The 23,079-nt window shown below is 36.5% G+C and overlaps 1 protein-coding gene across 29 annotated transcripts in view; it reads right to left on the bottom strand.

The window, feature by feature from the left end:
- Positions 1-3,444: 3,444 nt before the first annotated feature.
- The window catches only part of CLASP2 (cytoplasmic linker associated protein 2), a 146,587-nt gene continuing 126,952 nt past the window's right edge, over positions 3,445-23,079 (bottom strand). For all 29 annotated transcript variants that reach the window (XM_037387049.1, XM_037387048.1, XM_037387054.1 and 26 more), the window contains 10 exons: positions 22,257-22,400; positions 18,106-18,249; positions 17,556-17,662; positions 16,015-16,168; positions 15,072-15,300; positions 10,558-10,751; positions 9,619-9,747; positions 7,680-7,886; positions 6,434-6,550; positions 3,445-5,696 (listed from right to left, as the gene is read on the bottom strand). In XM_037387049.1, coding sequence (XP_037242946.1) covers positions 5,610-5,696; positions 6,434-6,550; positions 7,680-7,886; positions 9,619-9,747; positions 10,558-10,751; positions 15,072-15,300; positions 16,015-16,168; positions 17,556-17,662; positions 18,106-18,249; positions 22,257-22,400 — 1,512 coding nt within the window. In that variant the 3' untranslated portion in view covers positions 3,445-5,609. The remainder of the gene's footprint in view (positions 5,697-6,433; positions 6,551-7,679; positions 7,887-9,618; positions 9,748-10,557; positions 10,752-15,071; positions 15,301-16,014; positions 16,169-17,555; positions 17,663-18,105; positions 18,250-22,256; positions 22,401-23,079) is intronic.

The following is a 23,079-nucleotide window of genomic DNA, read 5'->3' as shown; positions in this document are numbered from 1 at the left end:
GACAAAACCCAGCAAGCCAGAAATGACCATTTTACCAAATCAGAGGCTTCTGCACTTGCATACTGTTAAAGTTAAATTTCACATGGATTATTTCAGATTAGCAGATAAATCCAGCATTTTAAAACATGCTAACCTATAATTCTAATTGAAACAGACACATCCAGCTCCCATACAGGCTCACACTTCAGCTGTTTAAACCAAGTTGATATCACAGTTCCCTTGTCTTCCCTGGTATTTTAACATAAGCTACATATGCTCAGGCCAAACAAACTGTGCCAAGGAATGTGTTCCTCTGTCCCCCTTCCCCATTACAGGCAGACCCTCAAAGCCCAGGACATTCATTCACTTCTACCAGAAGCTTCTGACCACGAGGTGTTCTTGGGGGACCAGTCCGAGATTCTTCCCCAACCTGATTTGTCTGGAATAGCGCAGGGAAGCTCCCACAAGGTACCCATGGGCAGAGAGAAACAGATGGCGAGGGAGTATCTACCCAGTCTAGTTGACTTCTGAGAACATCGGTCTACTGCATAACTTAAATCTACAAGTTTCTGGTTTTAGTGGTGTACACCTTCCTCAGACAGACACGCACCAGCTTTGAATCTAGCCTGACATACAGTTAACAGAACTGACTCCAGTACCAACTTTAGTATGGCTTTATAGAGGTCCAAAGATTTGCACTGGTGGACAGTAGCACGATCTAGGAAAGGAAGCACAACAAAATGGAGAACTTGTAAAACTTTGGTGCCCAAGTTAAAGTTTAGTTACCTTTCTACCTACTGCCAACAGTAACAAGTCTGGGTATCGAACAGTTATATGCAGGTATGTTGCTCTTCCCACTGACAAAAAAAGTGTTTTCCATGTTTGGCTATCCATAATTTTTTCCAATCTTGGTCCCTCAAGATATGCTTCATTAGGATCACTCATATCTACCTAAAATACATCAAGAGTTACAGAATTTTTGTATTTGACAAAAATATTTGAAACTTTTGCAAAATAAGATTTCAAAGTTTCCAAGTGTTACTGTTAAACAGAAATTTACGAACATAGTTGCAATTCTATCCCAACAGAAATTACCTATTAGCAAAATTTCCTCAGCAGGCAACTTCTCAATAAATGCACTTATTATCCTAATCTCTTATGAGCAAATGAAGAAATGTCTCTAACTAGAATAATCCAGGCTGCACAGCTTAAGAGCCTTAAGGTCTTAAAATATACTTACATATATAAACATATACACAATATAGAAAAATAGTAAGTGAAGTGTCATTTTTTTCACTTGCCAGACTAGCACAGTTAAGTTTCTCCACCTTCCCATCTTACTGAAAATCTTCCATGTTTCAACAGAGAAGAAAGATTTTTATCTGTTTAAGAGAACATTTACAATAGACGAAGCAAATCTTTAAAGTAGGTGCTTTTAAGATTTGGAAGACTTAATTACAAAACATAAGGGGGAAAATGTAAGAAGCAGATGTAATATGGACTTCCACCTTACCCAGAAATAGGCTGGCAGCTGCAAAACTGATCAGTTTCCTGCTTTAATTGCGAGAAAACATGAGTTTTCTTTCTCCAGATAAACCTCCAATTCCCAAACTGCCCGTTTATCTATATCACATCTGCTGTGCTCTGTGTGTGTTTGCTATGTCCCAACCCCACATGGCAAGTTACCACCAGCAGCTGAACCATTCTCACTAGTCTATCACAGACAGTAACCGTAGTGTAATTCAGGAGCTTTAGTCCTCAGGATTCTTTTCTCTTTTATGACTGTTTTCAAAGGAACAATGTCATATTTGAATTCTTTTGCTGAAAATTAAAACTGTAAGCAGTTCAGGCTGCATTCTCAATAGGCTTTTTACATAGGTATGTCTGTGAATTTACTCAAACGTTTAAAGATTCATAGAAACTACTGAGAATATGCAAGTGCTTCCAGAAAACAAATGTTTGTTCCTTTTGCTCTGGGACTCAGAACACAAAAAATAAACACAACTCAATCTCTTCCAACCTTTATCTTCAAAGCCAAACAAGCAATCCGATGTCACAAAATTTACTTTATCAGCTCTCCTTTTCAACGTCACAAAATTTACTTTATCAGCTCTCCTTTCAATTTACATTTACTACCCCAACTTCCTTACTAAGACTTCAGCTGAACATAATGTGTTACTCAAAATTCTTTAAAACAATTGACATCCAAGTCAAAGACATCCAAAATGTGCATTTCCTATCCTGATTCTCCATGTAGCTTGCTTTCCTCCTTCCTCTTTTTTGAAGCCCAAACCCAACCTTTACGAATATGTTTCAGTATTCAAATTATTGCAATAACCTATTTTACAGAATATTAGAACATAAAGAAACACCCTTTCTAAAAGAACAGCAACTTATAATTGTCCTAATTTTTCCCAGATCTTTATGCCAATCCATGAGAGAAACCACCTCCAGCAGGACCATAAGGCATGACTAATCATCACTCTAATTTAACTGAGCTAATGTCTATTTATAATGTAGGGTATGAAGGCAAGCAGCAGTGCAGTGGATCTGATAACTGGCTGCAGTGGAAATAATTTTGTTGCAAATTCTTGCATTCTGACGGCATGTAATACAAATGTATTCTGTCCACTCTAGCAGACCCATCTTTGTTGGAACTAGAACTAGTCATATCTTAAGTAAAATATTATTTTCAATATATTGCATTTAGACTTTTAATACCTGGGATACCCACACTTGGAACACTTAAAAGATGGCTCAGAAGCAAAACTGACGGACAAACTCTGGGTAAATATATTCCTCCCCCGCTTCCTGCGGCAAAATTTTTCAGTCATATAGGGGACACAAACCCATTTCTTTCTTACCAACTTTTGTTTACACATAAACCAAATTACGTTAATACAGAATATGTATTGTATGTTTCAATAACTTATTTTTTCAGTATGAAATAGCATCTTCAAAAAGATGACAAACAGCAGTCATCTTGAAATGATCCTCTGAAAATAAATACTACCTGTAGGAAAAGCAGGAATAAGATACAGGACTATTGAGCTTAGAATTTGCGCATTTTTTTTTTTTAAGTGACCTTTTGTGTAATCAAAATGTAAACTACAAGATTGTGGACTGAAAAATATTTTTGCAATATTAAAAAAAATAAAATTATAACAGTGTATAACATACAAATAAATGCAACTGTAAACATGAAACTTGCCTAGACGAAGGAAACTGGGTGTTCATAAAGATTCCATTCCATTTCCAAAAAACAGTTTTCTCTAGCATACCTATGTTCACAGCATGTTCTGAAATGCCAAGTCAGGTTTAGCAAAAGTATATAAAGAAACATCATTTGGACACACAAAGCATGAAGATTAAGATAAATTTTTCTTTTTAACCAATGTTGTATCAATCACATTTATAATTTCTTCTTATAGCATGTGATCAAATAAAACAGAAAACCAGAATGTATACATTGCTTATTTTTTAAGTAATGTTATGTACATTTTATTGCCAGTATATGCACAATGGTAAGCATAGAACTATAAATACACAATGTAATTAAACAGTAGAAAACAACGAAGATGTTACACGTACAAAGGAAAGAAAGAAGAGATACTATTTTCTTGATGTAGCTGCTAAAAAGGGCTAGCAACGTGTTATGACAGTCTTGGTTTTAAGTCTTTACATATATTTCTACAACTTTTCCTTCAAATAAATCTCTGCAATGGCATTGCTTCTTTAACAACCATGTTAGCTCTTTCTATTGCATTCACTTCAAACTAAAGTGAAAACAACCTTTCATGTAACTACAAGCATCTGACTAAATTTTTATTCAGTTTTGCTTTTCAGGGTTTCTAGCAAGTAAAGTGTGTAAGTAGTTTCTTATGATATTTGGCTGCAATGTTGAAGAAGAGTTTTGAATACACATTAAGTGATAATTTGGAAGAGAGAAAAAAAAAAAAAGATTTTCTGTAGATAGTTCTTCCACCGGGTGCTATACGCAGCAGCTCAGTCAAAAATTAGTCACCCTGAAGAGGTAGAGAGAATTTTAGCCTAGCATAGATCATCATCCTTGGCACCGCTATTTTCTCTCTTATCAGGATACACTTGCTACAACTAGACAACATCACAGTCAAAGGGGAGGGAAAAAAAAAAAAAAAGTCAGGAAAAAAAGTGTCACCATTCCTGTTTCATCCCAGTTCTCAGTTAAATTAGCTTGCTACTTATATCCAAGACATAAAAAAAGAAAAAGAAAAAAAAAAAGAAAAAGACAACATTTAGGGACACATTTACTTGATCTTTGTTCTCTTTCCATTATCAAGTTCATAAATACAAAGAACCATTATTCACAATAAACTAACTCTTTTTCAAAAATGGAAAAACAAACCCTGGAAACATTTCCACACCTTAATCCAGATGGGTCTTGAGGATGCTATTCAAGAAAACCATGCAAATAATTTGGTGCAGCTTTCCCAACTCATCCAAAATATATATATTTTTTTTAAATTAAAAGGTGGCAAGATCAATAGCATTTGTGACTATTCCCCCTCCCCCCCATTTAAATTCAATGCAGAAAATCTTGGTGCTTTTAGGAAGGTAACGAATAAATAGTTTTCTGCACTGCTGTCAAAATCCCATGTGAGTTACAATACAAGACTACTTGTTCCAGCAATTAGGTTGAGAGGAAACATTCTAGTGATAAAGATAAATACATACTGAGCATGCTTGGGCAGAGCACTCCATTCTGAAGCATCCTGCTTGAAGAACGAAAGGTGACAAGGATGGTTCACGTCCATCAAGTGACCATTAACTCTGCTGCCAGAAAGCAGACTGCCACACTATCACCAGGTCGGCAATGCTACCCTGAAAGGGCTGTCTTCCACATTAAGAGGTACTGGTTGTACCAGTCCTCTGCTGCGCACACTAAATTCTTATTTATGCAACAAACATACAACCAATGAACAATATCACTTTTACAGAACTGGATCAATCCAGCTTTTTTTATAGGCATATTTCTCAATCTCCAGAATAACCCAAACAAGCTGTAAGAAAGATGAGGAACCACCAACACAGTGAACGAGTCTCACTGCAGTTCAGACTAGTTCAGCCTTGTTTCACATCACTTCTTGTTTCACATCACTTCTGGTTTCTAGCGAAGGACATGATACTCAAACAAAACAGCAACAAAAAAGTAATGTTATCTGCAGCTGAGTAAAAGCAACAGAATTTATATTTTAACTTCTGAAGCTTAAAGCATACCTTTTTAATTAGCATTAAAAAAATCTTTTTTTTAATACAGTAACACTGGCAAAAGTTAATGGGAAGACACAGAGGATTTTGAACAGGATAACTGATGGATTAGATTATTTTTAGATTTTATTTCTGCTTTGATCAACTGATGTTAATACTGTTTTTCCTTGGATTTGGAATAATTCTATTGCAACAGTCACATGCAGGCTGAGGACAGCCGTTGGTTAAAGAAAAAAAAGAAACAAAACCAAAAAACAACAGAAGAAAGGGAAAAAAAAACCCCAAGGAAAAAAGTTCCAGAAGTTGTATGTTAAGAATTTTCCTTTCACTGAAGAGGGCCTTGCCCTTGCTTTAGGAAACCTGGTTAACTCTTGTCAGCTTCATTAGCTTTGTCCAGACATATCTGCTGTTGTATCCCCTGGTCCCGAGCCTGTTTGTGCACGTTTGATGTAAAGGTTCAATAATTTCATCTGCAAATTTAAGCCAGAAATTCACTTTCAGTATTTGCAAACTACAGACCACAGGAAAAAGTACAACAAAGGAGACATTAAACTATTTTCTTTTTCCCAAAAGCAAAATTGTATTTTACACAGTTGATTCAAAGGTAACATACTTGCCAATGAAAGTATCAAGCACAGCAAAATTTGTCACAAGAAACTGCTCAAGTTTCTTTAAGAATGTAAAGAAGAGAATTATCTAAGCTAGCTAGATAAAAATAGATGGAATATTCTCCTCAAGTTACAATGCTGTTCTAAATAAGGTCAGGTTGGTGTTTTCTTTCCTTTTGAGTTAATGTTGAGGTTTTAAACCTCTAGTTAAGAGTTGTTGGTGTAGTACTTACCAATTCGAACCTGCATGAAAAATGAGACAAGAAATACTGATAGGAAAAGCTATGTGGAGTATAGCCATAATCACTAACTACTACTGGGGATACAACCAGTGACTAAATCCATCGAACAGCAGTAAGAAATGTAATTTAGTATTTTTCTTAATGGTACAGTTCATACACTTGCATAAAGATCTATGGAATATCAGTTTTGAACATTTTATGATGAAGTTATATTAATCCTCATCGGGTTTCAGCAGTAGCCCAACATTCTAATTCAAGTATATACTTTTATGAAACTTCCTGGCAATTCCAACCAGAATGCAAATGCATACATGCAATTACGAAACAAGATCTCTTTAAATGGTATCTTTTACTTACTTTGCTGCCAGTGAGTTGACTGAGATGTGGTTTTAGTTCATCACCAATTACTGCATGAATGGCTACAAGGCAGAAAACACATGCCTTACGAACACTGCTCTCTGAATTATCATAACCCTAGAAAGCAATAAAATTAACATTAATACCTTATCAGTTAATGATTAAAAGCCTCAGAAAGCTATTTACTTATTTACTATAATAAATACATTGAAGTCTACAGTAAATTAATGCTAGTGTAGCCCAATGAAGCATTCCAACAAAAAAACAAACACGCAAATACACAGCATGCACTTAAAAAGCAGGCTGCTTATTAATCACCATTGATAATCATTTTCCAGACTGAAACTAAAACTCACACAATCCTGTTCATAAGTTACACTGAAAACAGAGCTGCTGTCGTGCAATAGGGCTGTACGTAAGAGAAATTGTTGTATATTATACAGATATTTACTTAAAGCAGAAGACCACTCAATTTAAATCTTCCTTACTCTGAAAGAAGCATTCTCTTAACACGTAAAGAATCTTTTGTTAATTCTGATCTCATTCCTTACTGATTTTATTTGTTTTGCCACTCTGCTAGTACCCCATTCCTGCCTGTTTCACTCACACCCGATTCTCAGAGGGCCCCTGCTATGCCTCTGCCTTCCTGCAGATGTACAAATGAATCACACTCATTAGAAACAGAAATCTGCAGAATCCAGCTGTGAAACTGAAGCCTTTATCCATCATGTGCAAAGTAATATATCTTGGCTCTTGATAAGGTGTACATACATTTTTGAAGACAAAGGAAGAGATATCATGATATCTTTCCTGTTTTACTTAACTTTCTCCAATCAAATGCTTTTTTCCTCTTGCCTCCCTTAAACCCCAAGCGATAAAACCCTATAATTATATACAACAGGTACAAAATGACTACAGCTTGGAAAAAGATACAAACAACAAAAAACTATAACTAGAAGTACGTACCAAGCTTAACTATAACCAGTACTTTATATCCTGCTGAGATTTCCTTTGAGTCCTAACTGGTTTTAATTTAGCTACCTGCCACTCAAGAGTTTGTCCCCACTGTCTGAGTTATTCTGGGTCAAAGAAGCCATCAGCTATCAGAGAAATAAAATCCTTCATGAGAGCCAAGTGATATTATTTTTAAAATGCTTTTGCAATTCTTACATATACAGTGTCTTTTTTTCTTTTTTTTTTTTTTATTTGTTCCTTCCCCCACCCCTTTTCTTTCTTCTCTCCTTACCTGTATTAGACCTGGCACAATCTCTGGTAAAAGCTGAGTAAGGGTTTCTTTAGATACTCTTTCTATGACTTTTGTCTGCATTTTGATTGCAGCCAGATTAATGGGGTAATCTGCAGTTTGGATAATTGGACAGAGAACTTTGATGCACTGATCTGGGCTAATGGAAGTCGCCAGCATGGAGGCAGCTTCTTCAGCAGATCTCACCACCTATTAAAAAGAGTAAGTAAAAGACATGGAAGAATGATTTACAGGAGGCTGTTACTATGGTCTGTTACCTGGCAGTAACGGTCTTGAACATAAAAATTTCCTACCAAGAAAGAGCTCTAAAATATTGTAGAAATATGTGAATGAAAAGCCCTTTGAAAATCTGTTTACAAGATTCCAATCGCTGTACATACCGTCCCAAAACAAAGACTCTTCCCAAAATTTTGTGGCTAATTATGACCTCAGCAACAGGCATATCAGTTTTTCAAACCTGCTTGTTGAATTAGATCTGGAGTTTCTCTGTTCTGCAAAACCCTCCAACTACATATTGAAGTATCACCACCTTTGTGAATCTGTAATTTCTTGTGTTGTTTGTTAGTGCTTGTTAGGTTAGTGATAACTGACAAAATACACTTTCACATTCATCTCAAAAACATTTTAAACACATGCCTAGATTGCTACTTCTAGAAGTCAGCCTAGCAGTTTTTCACTAGCCTCTAAGTTCGAAAGGCACTATGTCAAGACAGTACTTTAAGCCTGAAGAATATGCAGAAGCAGCAGAACAAGAGTAATTATGTAGGAAGTCAATAGCTACAGAGGCTTAGGACACAACAGAGAAAATCCACATGTGACCATAGCAGCACAGCTGTGGTGTCTGCCATCTAATAAGACAAACCGCTGTACAAAATCAGTGGCTTGTACTTCAACGGTGTACAAAAACCTCCATAACTGCTTCTCTCCATCCTTGTCCCCTTTACACTCACTCACATACACGAAACCAAGGGAAAGAAATAACACTGTAACAGAGAAGGAAACACAGGGACAAGACACTGTAATAAATACAGTATATGAAACACATAAAGAGGGTGCAGGGAAAAGAGAAGTAAGTATCAGATAAGTGACAAAAGTTCCTCCCATGAGGAACTGCAGTCAAACTTCAAAACCTGGAACTCCACAGTAAGTTCCATATAGAGTAAGTGCCCTTGCTGGGGAGGGCAGGGAGAAGGATGTACTCATTTAATAATAAACCTGGGCTCCTTCCATAGCATCAATGACGCTGATGTGAACTATTTAACATTGGGGTGGTTACTGTTGTGTTTCTTATATATACATGCATTATCCTTTATTGCGTACGTACGTACTACAAATACTTCTGAGTAAGATTATAGTTACCCTTCTACTTCTGAATGCCCTCACTGTTCTCAGCAACAGCCACCTCCTCCCTTGGAGATGTTCCTGTGTGTTTTCCCCTAACAACATTCAAAGCCATGCTCTCGGATGGTGCAGAGGTAGCTAAAAATAGAAAGGGTTGACAATTCCCTGCCATGCTCAGTCCCATCTGTCAACCATGAACCCTAACGAAATCCAAAAGCTTGTTGAGGAGCTCCAGGACACCTATATTTGGCTTAAGATAGGATACAAGGAAAAAACTCCATTCACCTATTCCTTGAAGAGCTATAGTAACATATCATATGTTACTGTGTCCTCCTGGATGGCACATAAGGCAATTGTTGTTAGGGCTGATTAAACATTTCAGAGCTCACAGAACTGCAGTTGTTTTGGTTTTGGTGGTGGGTTTTTTGTTTTTTTCATACCAGTGTTAACTAATAACAGCTACATGCTTGACTATTAAATAGATTACTTCCTCAGTAAGATCTGACTAGTTTCTCCAACATTTTTTGGACATGTAACAATTTGTCATAATCTCAAACAAATGGAATAACTGATTACTAACCTCCTTATGAGGATCCTTATGTGCTTCTAACGTCTTCATGATTGTGAGCTCTGCATAATTCTTAAACCTTGCTGGCTGGTTTCTTAGAATTTCTCTTAGAACTTTCAGTGCCAAAGCTCTAATTGCATGCTGAAGATATAATATTAAAATAAATGAGTTACATATCTTTAAACAGACATATGTTTTAACATTTGTTCAGCAGCTGGAAGTCTTTGATAAAAGAAAAATACCATATTATGCACTACACATATATACAATATAAACCTAGTGTTAACAAATAAAGCTAGAAAAAAAAATCTCCAGTTTCTCACTCCTCTTGATTTCTTTTTGCAGATAACTCAATTAAGTTAGCAACATGTTTATGATATACCACCTGAATTATCTGTGCTACCCAGAAGTTGCAAATAATTTTACTCTTCACAAGTGCTGACAAAATCTTCAGCATCACATCATGCACACACTTCTTTGAAAAATTTTTTACTATTTTTTAAGTTCATAAATATTAGTGTCTTTTTGATCCTCAGTGATTTCAAAACCATGACCCTTGTAGAGCAGAATTAACAGAACTCAGTCTCTTCACAGTGAGCATTATGGTATTTTAGAAATGTATTTTTAAATGCTTTACCAGACATGATCATATTTTGATATTATAGATTCTACCAGGGGCTATTAACAGATAAACTTTGGATTCCAGTGAAAAACATTTCAATTAATCTAATGTGTGGGAATCAACAAATAACACTTGAGAACGCAAGTATTACTGTTGATTCCTTTTCACTGTTAGGACACTCAGACTTCATGAAATTTCTACATTTCCAGAGCTTTTTTGTTTTTCAAGACTAACTGGAATTTGTGCCTTTCCTACAACCCATACAAATTTCAAAGATACTCCAAGTAAACCATGTGCTTTATTAACATTCTTAACTAATCTGATGTTACCTCTTTATCTCCAAGTGTTTCAAGCAGCAAAAGTAGTATTGTTTTGAAGTGCTCATCCCAAACACCAAAAGACTCTTCCTGAGTTAACTTCATGAGCTCATACAGGGCAGCCTTTCTTTCCTCAACTCTCTCGTTATGGTTTGATAACTCTTTCAGTAACTCTGCAACCAGATCAGAATGGTCCATGGGAGGCTCTGTCAAAAAGGAATACAGACACACAGTTCTCAGATCATTGCAAGTAAGTATTAGTGCCTGTTGTACAGCTGGAAGGTATTTTCTAGGATAGCTAGCTGGCTTTCTAACATGCTTGGTTTTCCCCAACTTTGTCTGCGAAAATTGCAATCTGGCTACTACTTTTTCAGGGCAGCCAACACTGCTGAACAAGCTTACGACCACCAAAAAAACGCTAGAACGATACTGCAAAAAAAACCCATAAGCTAGTTTATTGCAAGAGTTTTTATGCTTGCAAACCCCAAAGCAGTAAGAACTCTGTATTCTTTTAAATCTGATGTATACACAAAATGCCACCTTTCCCATACAACTCTTCCATCCAAGATGATAAATTTGATTTTCCTCCATTAGTATTACAGAACCGCTTAGACTTTTGTAAGCCATGGTTCCACAGCAATAGCTAGGCTTTTAACACAAACGGGAAAAAAACCCGCACAAGAATGCTGCTTGGTACAAAATAGCTGAAATAGAAGCAAATCAAGGCTGTTAGTCCCACAGAGACTCCCAACAGCAGTCATTATGAGATGGCTCTGGATTTTAGTTTTGATTAGAGAGGATTTCATGATGATGGAAAAATGCATTAGTAACATGACCCATGTTTGTAAAAACTGGGCTGCAAATGGAGAAATCTGAAAACAGTCAAGAAACTTAGAAGTGGTCTTAATGAAAACTAAATTATCAAGTTGTTTCCTTGATTCCATCATCAAGGCCCATTTAGCCTTTTAAGAAATAAAAGCACATGGCTTCCATCTTTGCACTGAGATTTTTGGATAAATTAACAGAAAGACAGATATATTTTTTTCTTCTGGAAAAAGTAGAAAATATTGGCATAAAATGCAATTGTTCCTGCATTGCATCTTTCCTAAAATTATTCTGTTTATTAACATACAAAATACATTCTCCATAATGAATTTATTAGGTCATATACTGAGAAACCATAGCCCTTGAACATCTTAACATTACTGTATTCAATACCGTAACTTATAAACAGTGTACAAAACACCTGTACACAGAAACAAGTAAAAGCTGAATACCACATATCAAGTACTTAAAATCACACATCACTTACCTGAAAAATCACACTATTTTTGAACCCAACATTCTTATTTGCATTGTTTTGCATGAATAATCAGGAGCACAAGCACCTGAAAGCAGCAACTTTCTTCTGCAAGCACTTCTATTGCTTCTATATTAATGCTTTTCAGACTGTCTAAATGGATCATTAATGTTTGACTAAAGGACAGACTAAAATTGCATTAGGCAAGTTATTAATCAATACAGATGAGCAGAATGAACAGTCACTTTTACAGAAGCAAGATCATGACCAAACTGTGAGGATTACAGCTATAGTACATCCTGTTTTGGGGAATGCACATTGACACCTAAGTAGTAAAACTACCCATGCATCTGTTTTAATGAAGTTAGTTTCACTATGGAAGTATCAGAATGAAAGAAGCGGCAACTTGAACATATGGAAGGAAGGGGTAAAGAGAGGAGAAGGTAGCAGCCATGTCCGTGCAGGAATAAGGGGAAGAAAGAAGCTCCATTAGTGGAGGATATAGCTGGAATTCCTGAAAAACATGAAGATAACCAAAAGGGATGTGCCTTCACAGCCTGTATTTTCCACTCCTCTGTATGACTTAGCACCCACTGTTTCATTTCCAAACATTCTCCAGATAATGAATAAGTACGAAAGAAGTCATATTCAATGTGTACTCTCAAAATGTCTTTTTCAGAAAGATAACAAACCACAAATGAGGACAAGCAAATGCAACTCCTTCATTTGAATTAATTAAGAATATGCATTAGAGAGATAAAATACTTGATGAAGAACAGCTCTTCTCAAACCAATCGAATAACATACTTTTAACAGGATAAACAGTGTAGGGGTTAAAAGGGAATGTGTAGGTACATCACGAATTTAGTAAAGATTTCCCTGCTGTCACCCACAGCATCTTAATACAGAAGCTATGCAAACACGGCGGCCAAAAAACTCAACCAAGTGGTGCAGACCTTGATGAATCACTTACAGGGTGACTGGATCCTAAATGGCTTTCTAATTAATCTAGGAGGGTATGAGTGATGTCCCTGCTCAGGACTGTGTAGAGCCTGATTTCTGTTTGATGCTTTTGTTAACGCTATCAAATGAATATGGAGACCACGTAAAATCTGCAGATGACATCAATTTAAGAGCACTGGCAAGCATTCTGGAGAACAGGATAAAAACTGAAAGTTATGATAAATCAGAGGAATGAAAGAAAAAAAGATTGTAAGACATAAAAGCAAAAATCTTAAGCCCCATATACAAAGCAGCTGGTAAACAGGAAGATGTCTGGAAAACAAACCATGGAAATAAGCAAGCTTCCCTGGAGAGGAACACTGTTTTTCAACCAGAGACTGTGCTGCTTTTAAGGAGTCTGGAAATGACTCAGAAAGCCAGGTCTCCCTATGCTTCGGATAAAGACCACCTCTCTTGGGGGGGGCGGGGGGAAGAGTGCTAGTGGTTGGAAAATTTAGGCTGTTACTCTGAAAATCTGTTCACTGTAAAAAAACAGGCCACGTGGGGTGCAATGTGCCATCTCCTCCTCTGTGAATTTTCAACTGTTACACAAACCATCTGCAGAACACATGCTCATGCCTCAGTGCTGTTGACAGGACTGTAACAGCAGCTAAGGTTTCCCCATCCAGCCCTGTATTTCTGCATCCTTCTCCCAGTAACATGAGAGGATAGCTGGGAGTCCAGTAAAAATAAGGCTTTGTCATGAAGAGGTAGCAATTCTGTGGAGTTTCTGAAAATTAAAATCTTACATCCAACGAGTGCTTCAGGTTTATGGGTATAGCATGCAACTCCTAATTGAGGAACTGTGGGAACAAATTATTTTGCCAACTGTAGCTTTTTTCATGCAGACTTTTTTGAAGTTATCTTAAATGAAATTATAGAAGTAACACACAAATGACAGAATGCACATGGTATAACTAAATACTAATGGTCAACACAGGAATGAATGCAAGTACTTTGTTAAGATCCATTAAAGAGCAGAACTAAATAATGCATTACCAGCCACGAAAACCTAATACTGGATGGGGATGCTTCACTTCAGCCAGTCATGAGGTTTTTTACAAACCCAGAACATGCTGGCAACAGCACAGACTGCATTTGATTTACTGCAATATCCAGAAATCTGCTGTCGGAAGGTATGAAGTAACTCACACCATGTAATAGAGAATCTTCATCATAAACTGGCTCTGTATGGGGATGCAAAGGTATTTAGTCACTCACATTTACATGACATGATTTGTAAAAACTTGCTCTCCCCTCAGTCTTTTCCAGATGACAGTAATTGCCCATATGCCATTTCACTAAACACTGACTTGGATTTGGTTTTAATGTAAAGTTAAAAGCCAATTTGTAGAATATAGCTGAATAGAACACCATGTCAGGAAATAGCTTTGTTCTTCAACAGTTTCTATAACATATCTTTGCTGGATGACAGAAACAAAACAGTCAGAGGAGGGAAAATTCCTATGTCCCTCACTAAGAAATTAGTTTACTTAAAACCTGATTTAAATCTATAACTGAATATGAATTACCAACAACAATGAATACCAGATTATGAAAACTACCCAATATTCAAAATAATGATAGCAGTGATACTGTGGAACCTTCCCAAGATTTAGATACAAGAAATTACCCGAAGATCTACTGAGAAATATTTAAGAGAAGCTCTAAAAGCCTACAAAACAACATCCCAAGTTCCCAGATTTACATGGGCTAAATGAACCACATTCCTAGTAAAAGCTGGTGTTATTTTTTTAAAAAAAGACTGTTTAGTCAATAGAAAAGGCCAATGTCATGTTTCAAATACAAATATATTACTAACAAAATTTTTAATCTTTCACCTAATTCCCAAACTGATCTGATCCAGTTTTACTTTATTGCTGTAAATCTCTCCACCCCTTTACATTTCAATCATAAAGCAATCTGGTAAGTAAATTTACATTGACAGTACCGCTACAGCATATGCTACCAGAAGTACACAATGTAGTTCAGTATTTGTCTCATTTCTACCCTTAATCTCTACAAATACCAGGTAATCCAACAGTGTCACTCAAAAGGCTTACTAACAAAAATACACTAATTTGAAATACAGTATTCATAAAAACCTCTCAAAGAAGTGGCACTGGTGATACATATATTGCTAATAATAAATTTGGAAATGGAACTAAAAGATGGAAAAATCTCACCATTTTTCTTCTAGCACAGACCACAATCTGAAGCTTACCATCAGGAAATTGCTCTGCATCATCATCAAACATGGCTTCTTTCAAAGCAGATTTATTAAATGGACTGATACCATCAGAATAATTGTATGGGTTATAATCTCGTGAACGTGGTGAAGAGTGGGGAGGCATTGTGTTGAGTAATGATGTTTTGTTATCAAGAGCTGTTCGGCCTGTATCACTCACACCACTTCCTGCTCGTAGGTCTACTATTCCAGAAGCACTGCAAATCTGCAGAACAAGTATCATACAAGAATATGAAATACACACTTACACATTTCAATTAACTACATTAGTAATTCATTTATGTAGCAAAAACTTACAAATTCCAACAATTTCAAACTAGCCTTCAAATAAGAAGTCTTAAAACAGTTCCCTAAACTTTGCTTTCCTTCAAAAAACAAAAGTAGTAAGGTGTACATAGTCCAAAAAATATTCATGAACTAGAAACAGCTGTCAGTATTTTATCTCAGGATTCTGATGCTAAGTAATGAAAAAGATGTTTAAGAATGTACATATTTGGCAAGTTCAACAGATCTGAAAGCTGGAGTTTCATAGAAACAGAAGTTTAAAAGACTACATGTAGCACTGAAAAACCCAGAACATGGGTTGTATGGAATAAAATAAAATCTTTAGAAAAACATGTATTAAGGTGCAGACTTCTTAAAAACTGAACTCCAACTGTTTTGCAAGGTAATGAAATTTTTAAATTGCTAACATTTTAAACAAACAGCTAGTGCTATTTAGAATTAGCATTTACATTTCCTAAATGTGGTTCAAGAATAGGAACATATTTTTGTAAAGCTCTGCAGTAATTTAGGAGAAACGTCCCATTTCAGGAGTCCTAACAGACAAACCTACTGAAAAAGATGCTTTATCATCTGTAACAAATCAGTCACTGGCTTGGTTTGCTGATACCAAGATGCACCGAGTTTAAATACTCACTGAATCACCATCATCTTTTTTTGAATCTCGTTTTAAAGGCTCATTCATATCCTCCTGGGTACGAAAACTGAAATTCTGAATGGCTTCAGTGACTCCACGAAGAGAGCTGTATATATCTTCCGAATTCATATTTTCAGTGTCATAGTCAAATGCACTGTGGGCCACAGAGGACACAGGAATTCAGATGGATTTATTTTGTAACCCCTTATTTTTAAATAACATTAGCATGGAACTACCAAGACTTAATAAAACTATTATTTTTCTTGAAATACATGAAGGAGGAAAGCTGGCTCTCCATGTAACAAAACTGTATTACGGTACATCTTCTAAGTGTTCTGCACTGACAGAGAAAGCAATGGCAGTAGCTAGGTAAGAGAAGGGCTACATTATGTAGCAACAGTTGCCTGAAGAAACAAACTTCTGTTCTGTTTTATGAACGTGAAACAACTAGGATTTTTACACCATCCTTTCATTCTGAAAGAAGTTCCAAAGTAAGGAGGACTGATAAAAGTCAACGGTTTTCAGAGTAAGTCGATTGCTAAAAGCAAAGTCCATTTTGCTGGCAACATTGGTACCACAGAATTAAAGATCAGAACATTTATGAACTACTACTTTTTTTGTCTCCCCAATATTGTCTGGTTTGATGACTTAGTGTGCTGGTTTTGGCTGGGGCAGAGTTAATTTTCTTCACAGTAGCTAGTATGAGGCTATGTTTTGGATTTGTGCTAGAAACAGTGTTGATAACACAGGGATGTTTTTGTTATTGCTGAGAAGTGCTTACACAGCACCAAGGCTGGTTCTGCTCCTCGCATCGCCCCACCAGCCAGTGGGCTGGAGGTGCACAAGAAGCTGGGAGGGGGCACAGCCAGGACAGCTGGCCCCAACTGACCAAAGGGGTATTCCATACCATATGAGGTCATGCTCAGCATAGAAAGCTGAGAAAGAATGAAGGGGCAGATGCTGGGAGCGTTTTCCCAAGTAACTGTTACACATGATGGAGCCCTGTTTTCCTGGAGATGGCTGAACACCTGCCTGCTGATGGAAGCAGTGAATGAATTCCTTGTTCGGCTTTGCTTGTGTGTTGCAGCTTTTGCTTTACCTATTAAAACTGTCTTTATCTCAACCCATGAGTTTTCTCACTTTTACTTGTCTGATTCTCTCCCCTATCCCGCTGTGGGGGGGAGCGAGCGAGTGGCTGCATGGTGCTTAGTTACTGGATGGGGTCAAACCACCAACACCCAGCTGATCTATTCTAACATATGCTAAAGATTAACACTTCCATTCCTTCTCTTGCTAATCCATTTGCCCTCTAAGGTGCACAGCCCTTCCCCACCTGGGGCCAGCCCTGGTACTTGTCAGACCCTTCAGGGAGGCTGAGCGGTTCACTGTATTGTCATTCTGTAGAAGGAGGGAGATTGCTTTTCAGGATCTGCCACCTTGTGCAAAATTCACTCTGTGCTTTTACTGTTGGGATTACAATTTGGGGTAACATGTAATGAAGCCTTAGGATGCATAAATGTAGCAACACCAGCAGACATTACCTTGGTGACAAAGTATTCTGTGATGTATTGGTTGGGGAAGTGAGAGGACTTGACCAACTTGCTGGGGAGCGTGGAGTCGGTCTTGCTAAAGGACTTCCCATTGATCCCTGGAGGAAAAAAGGTGAGAAGATACTGCAGTAGGACTTCAGCTTCCCTTCTAACTTATTATTGTATTTATTTTCTAGTGCCCAGAAACATTTTAAGAGCTTCTATTTAATTTCTTGGACTGGCTAATCAATTACTAGTAACTTCAATCAAGTATACCTTTGAAATTAGTACAGTAAAAGATAAACTACTCTTTAAAAAAGCACATTCAAACTTATGAAGTCACCTGGAAGCAATATAGACTTAGAAAGTATCATTGTCTGGAGGAAAAAGAAAAGGCATTCCATAAGGTGTGATACCTGCTACTAAGACAGACTTCTACATAAGATTTGGGTTGTCTCCGTTCCTCTACCAACCTTCTGGCTCTCACAAATAAGTCTACTGAAATGGACTTATGTTTGAAACACCAGAACTTCAAAAAGAATAATAAGAGAGGTGTAAATACCTGACCACTGTTGCCTGTATTCCGGAGATGATTATGGAGAAGCTTTGTGGCTCCATCCTGAAATGTTTTTGGTAAAGCACCCAACAGCATTGTAAACTCTGGAGTGTTGAGTTCAAAAAGGGAAATCAGCACTGACTGTGCAGCCTAGAACAAGAAAATACAGATTTAAGACATTGGACTTTCTAAAGTAATTTTATCACCAAGAGATGCTATAATGAGTGGTAATCATAAAACATGACTTAAGTCTTGATCAGGCTTGAATAAAGATCTTAATAAATGTGAACAAAATCAATTCGTATTTGCTGGAAAGCTGGAAGTTCAGACGGTGATAAATCCAGGCACACAACAACAAGCTTACACTTTACACAATCCTTTTAACAAGCAGTCTTTCAGAATTGTGCTCCTCAACCTCTGCAAACCCACATCCCTACTTACTACAAAAAGTACTGAAGGAATTTGCAAAAGAGCTTTTAAAGGGTTTGGCAAGTTGAACAAATTTAAAGACAGGAATGGAACACATCAGGCAGAAACAAGCCTGATCCTGAGTTCTGCAAGTGGTAATTACAGATGATGGATAATCAAAAACCCTAGCTCAAAAAAAGAGTATTTATTGCTTTAGAAATTGAACAAAAAAACAAACCAACCCCAAAAAGATAACCTCATTTGGAATGATACAGTCTTGATTCTGACTTGTGATCAGAGCACTTCATATTCTTTATAATTTATCCTACAGCCAAACTAGTTAGTTAACATTCCTCCATCCCACTCTGCTTCCTTCGTGTTTTTAAAGATAGGCAAAGGTCATTAGAAATAATTTAGCTGACTACATATTCTAAAGATGAAAACTGTTAAGTATTGGAGTTTGCAGTTTACTGGATGTCACCTCCCACACCCTCAATTTTAATAGCTCATCTTTAACATCATCCTCATCCCACAGCGTGCTTTACTAATATATATATTTTTCCTTTTTCATGAAGCAAAAAAAAAAAAAAAAAAAAAAATCAGAGCTCTTTACTGGCAAAGCAACACAGTAAGTTACACAATGGTTGGGTTCCCTCTAGTAAAGGAATGTTGACTGCATGACTTAGTAATGTTTGTACAGTTTGATGAATATTCACTGGACAGTCTAACAAACCTGTCAACATAACAACTAAACACACACATGCAATGACGGGCTGCAGATTCAACTCTCCAGAGTTGTTTAATAGTACAAAACTCTGTTTCTACGATTAACCAACTGTGTCTAGTTTATATAGCTCACCATCAAGGTCTGCCATGCACTGGAGAGAACCAGTGCCCCATGCTAGACAGAATGACAGGCAGCTTGCTTAAGCAGCAGTATACTTCAAGCAAGTAGTTTAGAATTCTTTTAGACATTTATTTCCCTCCTTTTGCTTCCAGAGCAATGAACTGTAGCATTTTTTAATTAAAAGTGGAAAGCCAAGGTATGAGCACACATACCAGCACACATCTCAGTGTTAAGTTTAATGAAAAAAATACTAGCATGTTAGATTGCCACAAATTATCTCTGCACACTCGTGACCGGCTGTTTTCTTTAACTTTTATTCCTTTCTCCCCCAACAGCTTTTCCTTCAAGTGAACACCCTGAATGCCCTCTGCAATCTCCCTTTAATGTTTCTCTTTTCCTTGTTACTTCTTATGGTCACTCTTTTCAACAGAAATTTGCACAAAGCAAACCCAAAACAAATCCAGCAACTGAGCAAAGGCTTGGGAATTACCACTTCCCTTTTTCTGTCCTGTTACCCAAGTCTCCACTCCATAACACTGTGTCTATTGAAGCTGCCAATGAAACAACACAATAGACAGTTCAAGGTCGTATCAGGAAAGAAACTGTTAACATCAAGTCTGCCCAAAATGAAGCTCAACCTAAAGAATCAAAATTGATATTGGCTCACAAAAGGTTTTCAACTATGCAATTATCTATTTTCTCCCTCTCTTCCTGGCCAAAAAAAAGGAGCATTTTACAGTATTTGCAGGTTTTTCTTTTCCTCAGCATAAGCTCTCTCTTGAGATTTAAGTCCAGTCATACAGATAACATCTTTAAAAGTCTGCAATAAGTATCAGAAATATTTTGTTTTGTTCTTAGAAGAACTCTAAGAACATTATAAATCTTCCCAGAAGAATTCCAATCTTAAGAAGAAATCTCAGTTCTCTAACATAGAATTTTACCTTCCAGAAAGAAGTCCCATATCACTGAACTGCACTAAGAGCGCCCAACTTCAGACTAATAAAAAGGATTTTTCATAATACTTAGTACTGGAAATGTTTTTATTAAAATAACCCCACCAACAAACCATAAATTACATAGAAATCATACTAAATGCTATAAACTTATTAAATAAATAAAATGGAAAAGGCTCTGATAGCAGGCAGTGAAGCCTGTTAAGGGAATGAAAAATTTTATACCATCAGAATAACTCTTGACTACTTATTGGTGAAATGTTATTTTCCAGAGTTATTAAAGGCTTTTGGCAGTCAGTTGCCTCTAACAGCTGTGTTATGGAAAGAAAAAATAAAATGAGAAAAGTTCATATAATTAAGGTGTTCTAGATTATTAAACTCACTGGCAATTCTTTCCATGATTCAGTTACTTATTGACATAAAAATGCTTATTAGAGATATGAACCATCAGATAAGTCAGCTTGCCACGTGTCTGAACACTAAAACTGTACTGATTTACAAGATAGTGCTGCTTCAATTCTCCTCCTGTTTTATGGTCTTATGTATGTCACTAGAACACGGTACTAGGCAAGAGAAGTTCACAGAATACAATAATCTATTACTGCCTTCTTGTATTCATGAACTTATGCAAGAGCCAAAAGACAGAAACATTACCTCTAATATTAACTCTCCTATGTTTTTTATCGCATATTACAAACTTTCCAGATATCAAGACACTGTGGAAGTTATTTTTATTTTTGTTCTTTTCACGTTACATACTTTGTGAGACAGCTCCCACTATTTTCTCTCAGTTCTCTCCCACAAAACATCCCTCGCATACTTCGTGAGACAGCTCCCACTATTTTCTCTCAATTCTCTCCACAAAACATCCCTCAAAGCAAGGAGGTTTTGGTAATGTTTCCAGAAATGAAGCTACCAAAACGCAAACTTAATTGAAAATAGCAAAGGAAATCTAAACAAATGAATTGTTGCAACTTCTCAAACCGTAGAAATAAACAGAGAAAAAGAAACAGAAGCATTAGTTCTCTGTGTCAAAGATACTTGCATTTATGAGCCATAAAGTAAGTATGTTTGTTTAGCATTCAAAAAGTGTTAGCATGCTGATAATGGCAGCTAGGACAGAATGACCAGTAACAATTTGAACAGCAAAACTCTATTCCATCAAACTGCAAGCCAAATTCAAAGGTTTTTGCTTTCTGTAATTGTAAGGACTACTTTAAGAGACCCTTCCAAAGACTGCATTAGTACATTTTTCATGGTTACTCTGTATCCCTGGTGTGTCTACATAGCTCAAAATACTAATTTTCACTTCACAGCAGTTATGTGGAAAAGGGAGTTTGCACTGGAACTGCAACATTATAAGAACAAACCTTTGATGCTAACTTACTAAAGCACAAATCTTCCTTTGTTGAAGGGGTCAACAGTTATTTACCTATCTTTTATTAAACACAAAGTATTCAAGAAAATCCTGAGATTGAACCAAGTTTGCTACCAAACTCACCACTCCTGTTACAAATGTGCTATCAGTATCATGCAGCGTGGTCTCGGAAGTAATATTAACTGTATAGAAAACGCCCACTGACGAGATTCTAATACCAGATGGTGCTTGGAACAAAGTTATTCCTTCTATTATGAAGGATAATCTCAACATATTAACATACATGAAAATACAACCCTAACAGAGAGTTTCAAGATACGTTAATTTTAAATTTTTGCTTAAATATTCTTAAACTTATAATTTTTGCCAAACTTTACTTTCTCACTTCTGATACTTTATACAGAAAAATTAGGTGTGTTTGCTAAGAAGGATACAGAATTGTCTTTTCTGTATGAAAGAATATGTTCATTTATAAAGAAAAATAGTATTTTTTTTGTTTAGACAAGAAATATTAGCTTCTTTAGTTTGCCAAGACCCTTGGAATAATCTAAGTACACATTAACAAACATACCTTCCTAACATCTGAGCTTTTAGGTTCTGTGGTCCAGGTGATGATTCGAGAAACTGCTAACCTAGTTTCACTTGAATTTACAAAATCTCCTGGATCCATCTGTTGTGCAAGAGTCTCTATGTATTTAAGGATTGCAACTTTGACCTGCAAAGAGAAATAAGAGTCAGGCGGACAATAAAAATGATGTGCTACAAGAACAAGTGTGCTTATAAAGTGTTCATTCTCCAAAATATTTTTCCCCCCAATAAAACTAAATATCTTTTCAGCATTGATACAAAACTCTACGCAACAAAACAATTTATGAATGGATACAACATTTCAAGGAGGGAGTTATTCCACAGAAATTCAAATAGTAAAAGAAATCTTAGATTTCACTGGTAGTGACTAAAAGACACACAAATCACTGCATACGCAGAAGCTTATATTTAATTAACAGAAAACCAAAATGCTCAGATGATTTAAGAATAATTAGGATTTAAAAGAATTACTCAGAATTAAGAACTTTGAGTACTAAAATAAAAATTAACATCATCTGATGAACCACTATCAGTTCCCACTAATTCCTACTATGTAGTTAACACTCAGCATTCTTTTATGAAACTTCAGAGTTGAACAGTCACTATCTCTGGGGATAAGCCACGTGAATCTTCCCATTAAACATTAAAAACGTATGGAATAGAATTTCCACAAAAGACTTCAGAAGGGGTCACATGCACGCTTTTCCTTTGAAGATATTAAGAAGATAAGAGACACGGATTTACCAGGAGAATGGAAAAGCTGCTTTACTCCCTCATTTACCTGAGCATCATTCTCCTACTCCACT

Source organism: Falco rusticolus, chromosome 4 (assembly GCF_015220075.1).
Source record: "Falco rusticolus isolate bFalRus1 chromosome 4, bFalRus1.pri, whole genome shotgun sequence".
Lineage (NCBI taxonomy): Eukaryota > Metazoa > Chordata > Aves > Falconiformes > Falconidae > Falco > Falco rusticolus.
Note: the sequence above shows the minus strand (reverse complement) of the source record. Positions and strands in the feature narration are given on the sequence as shown.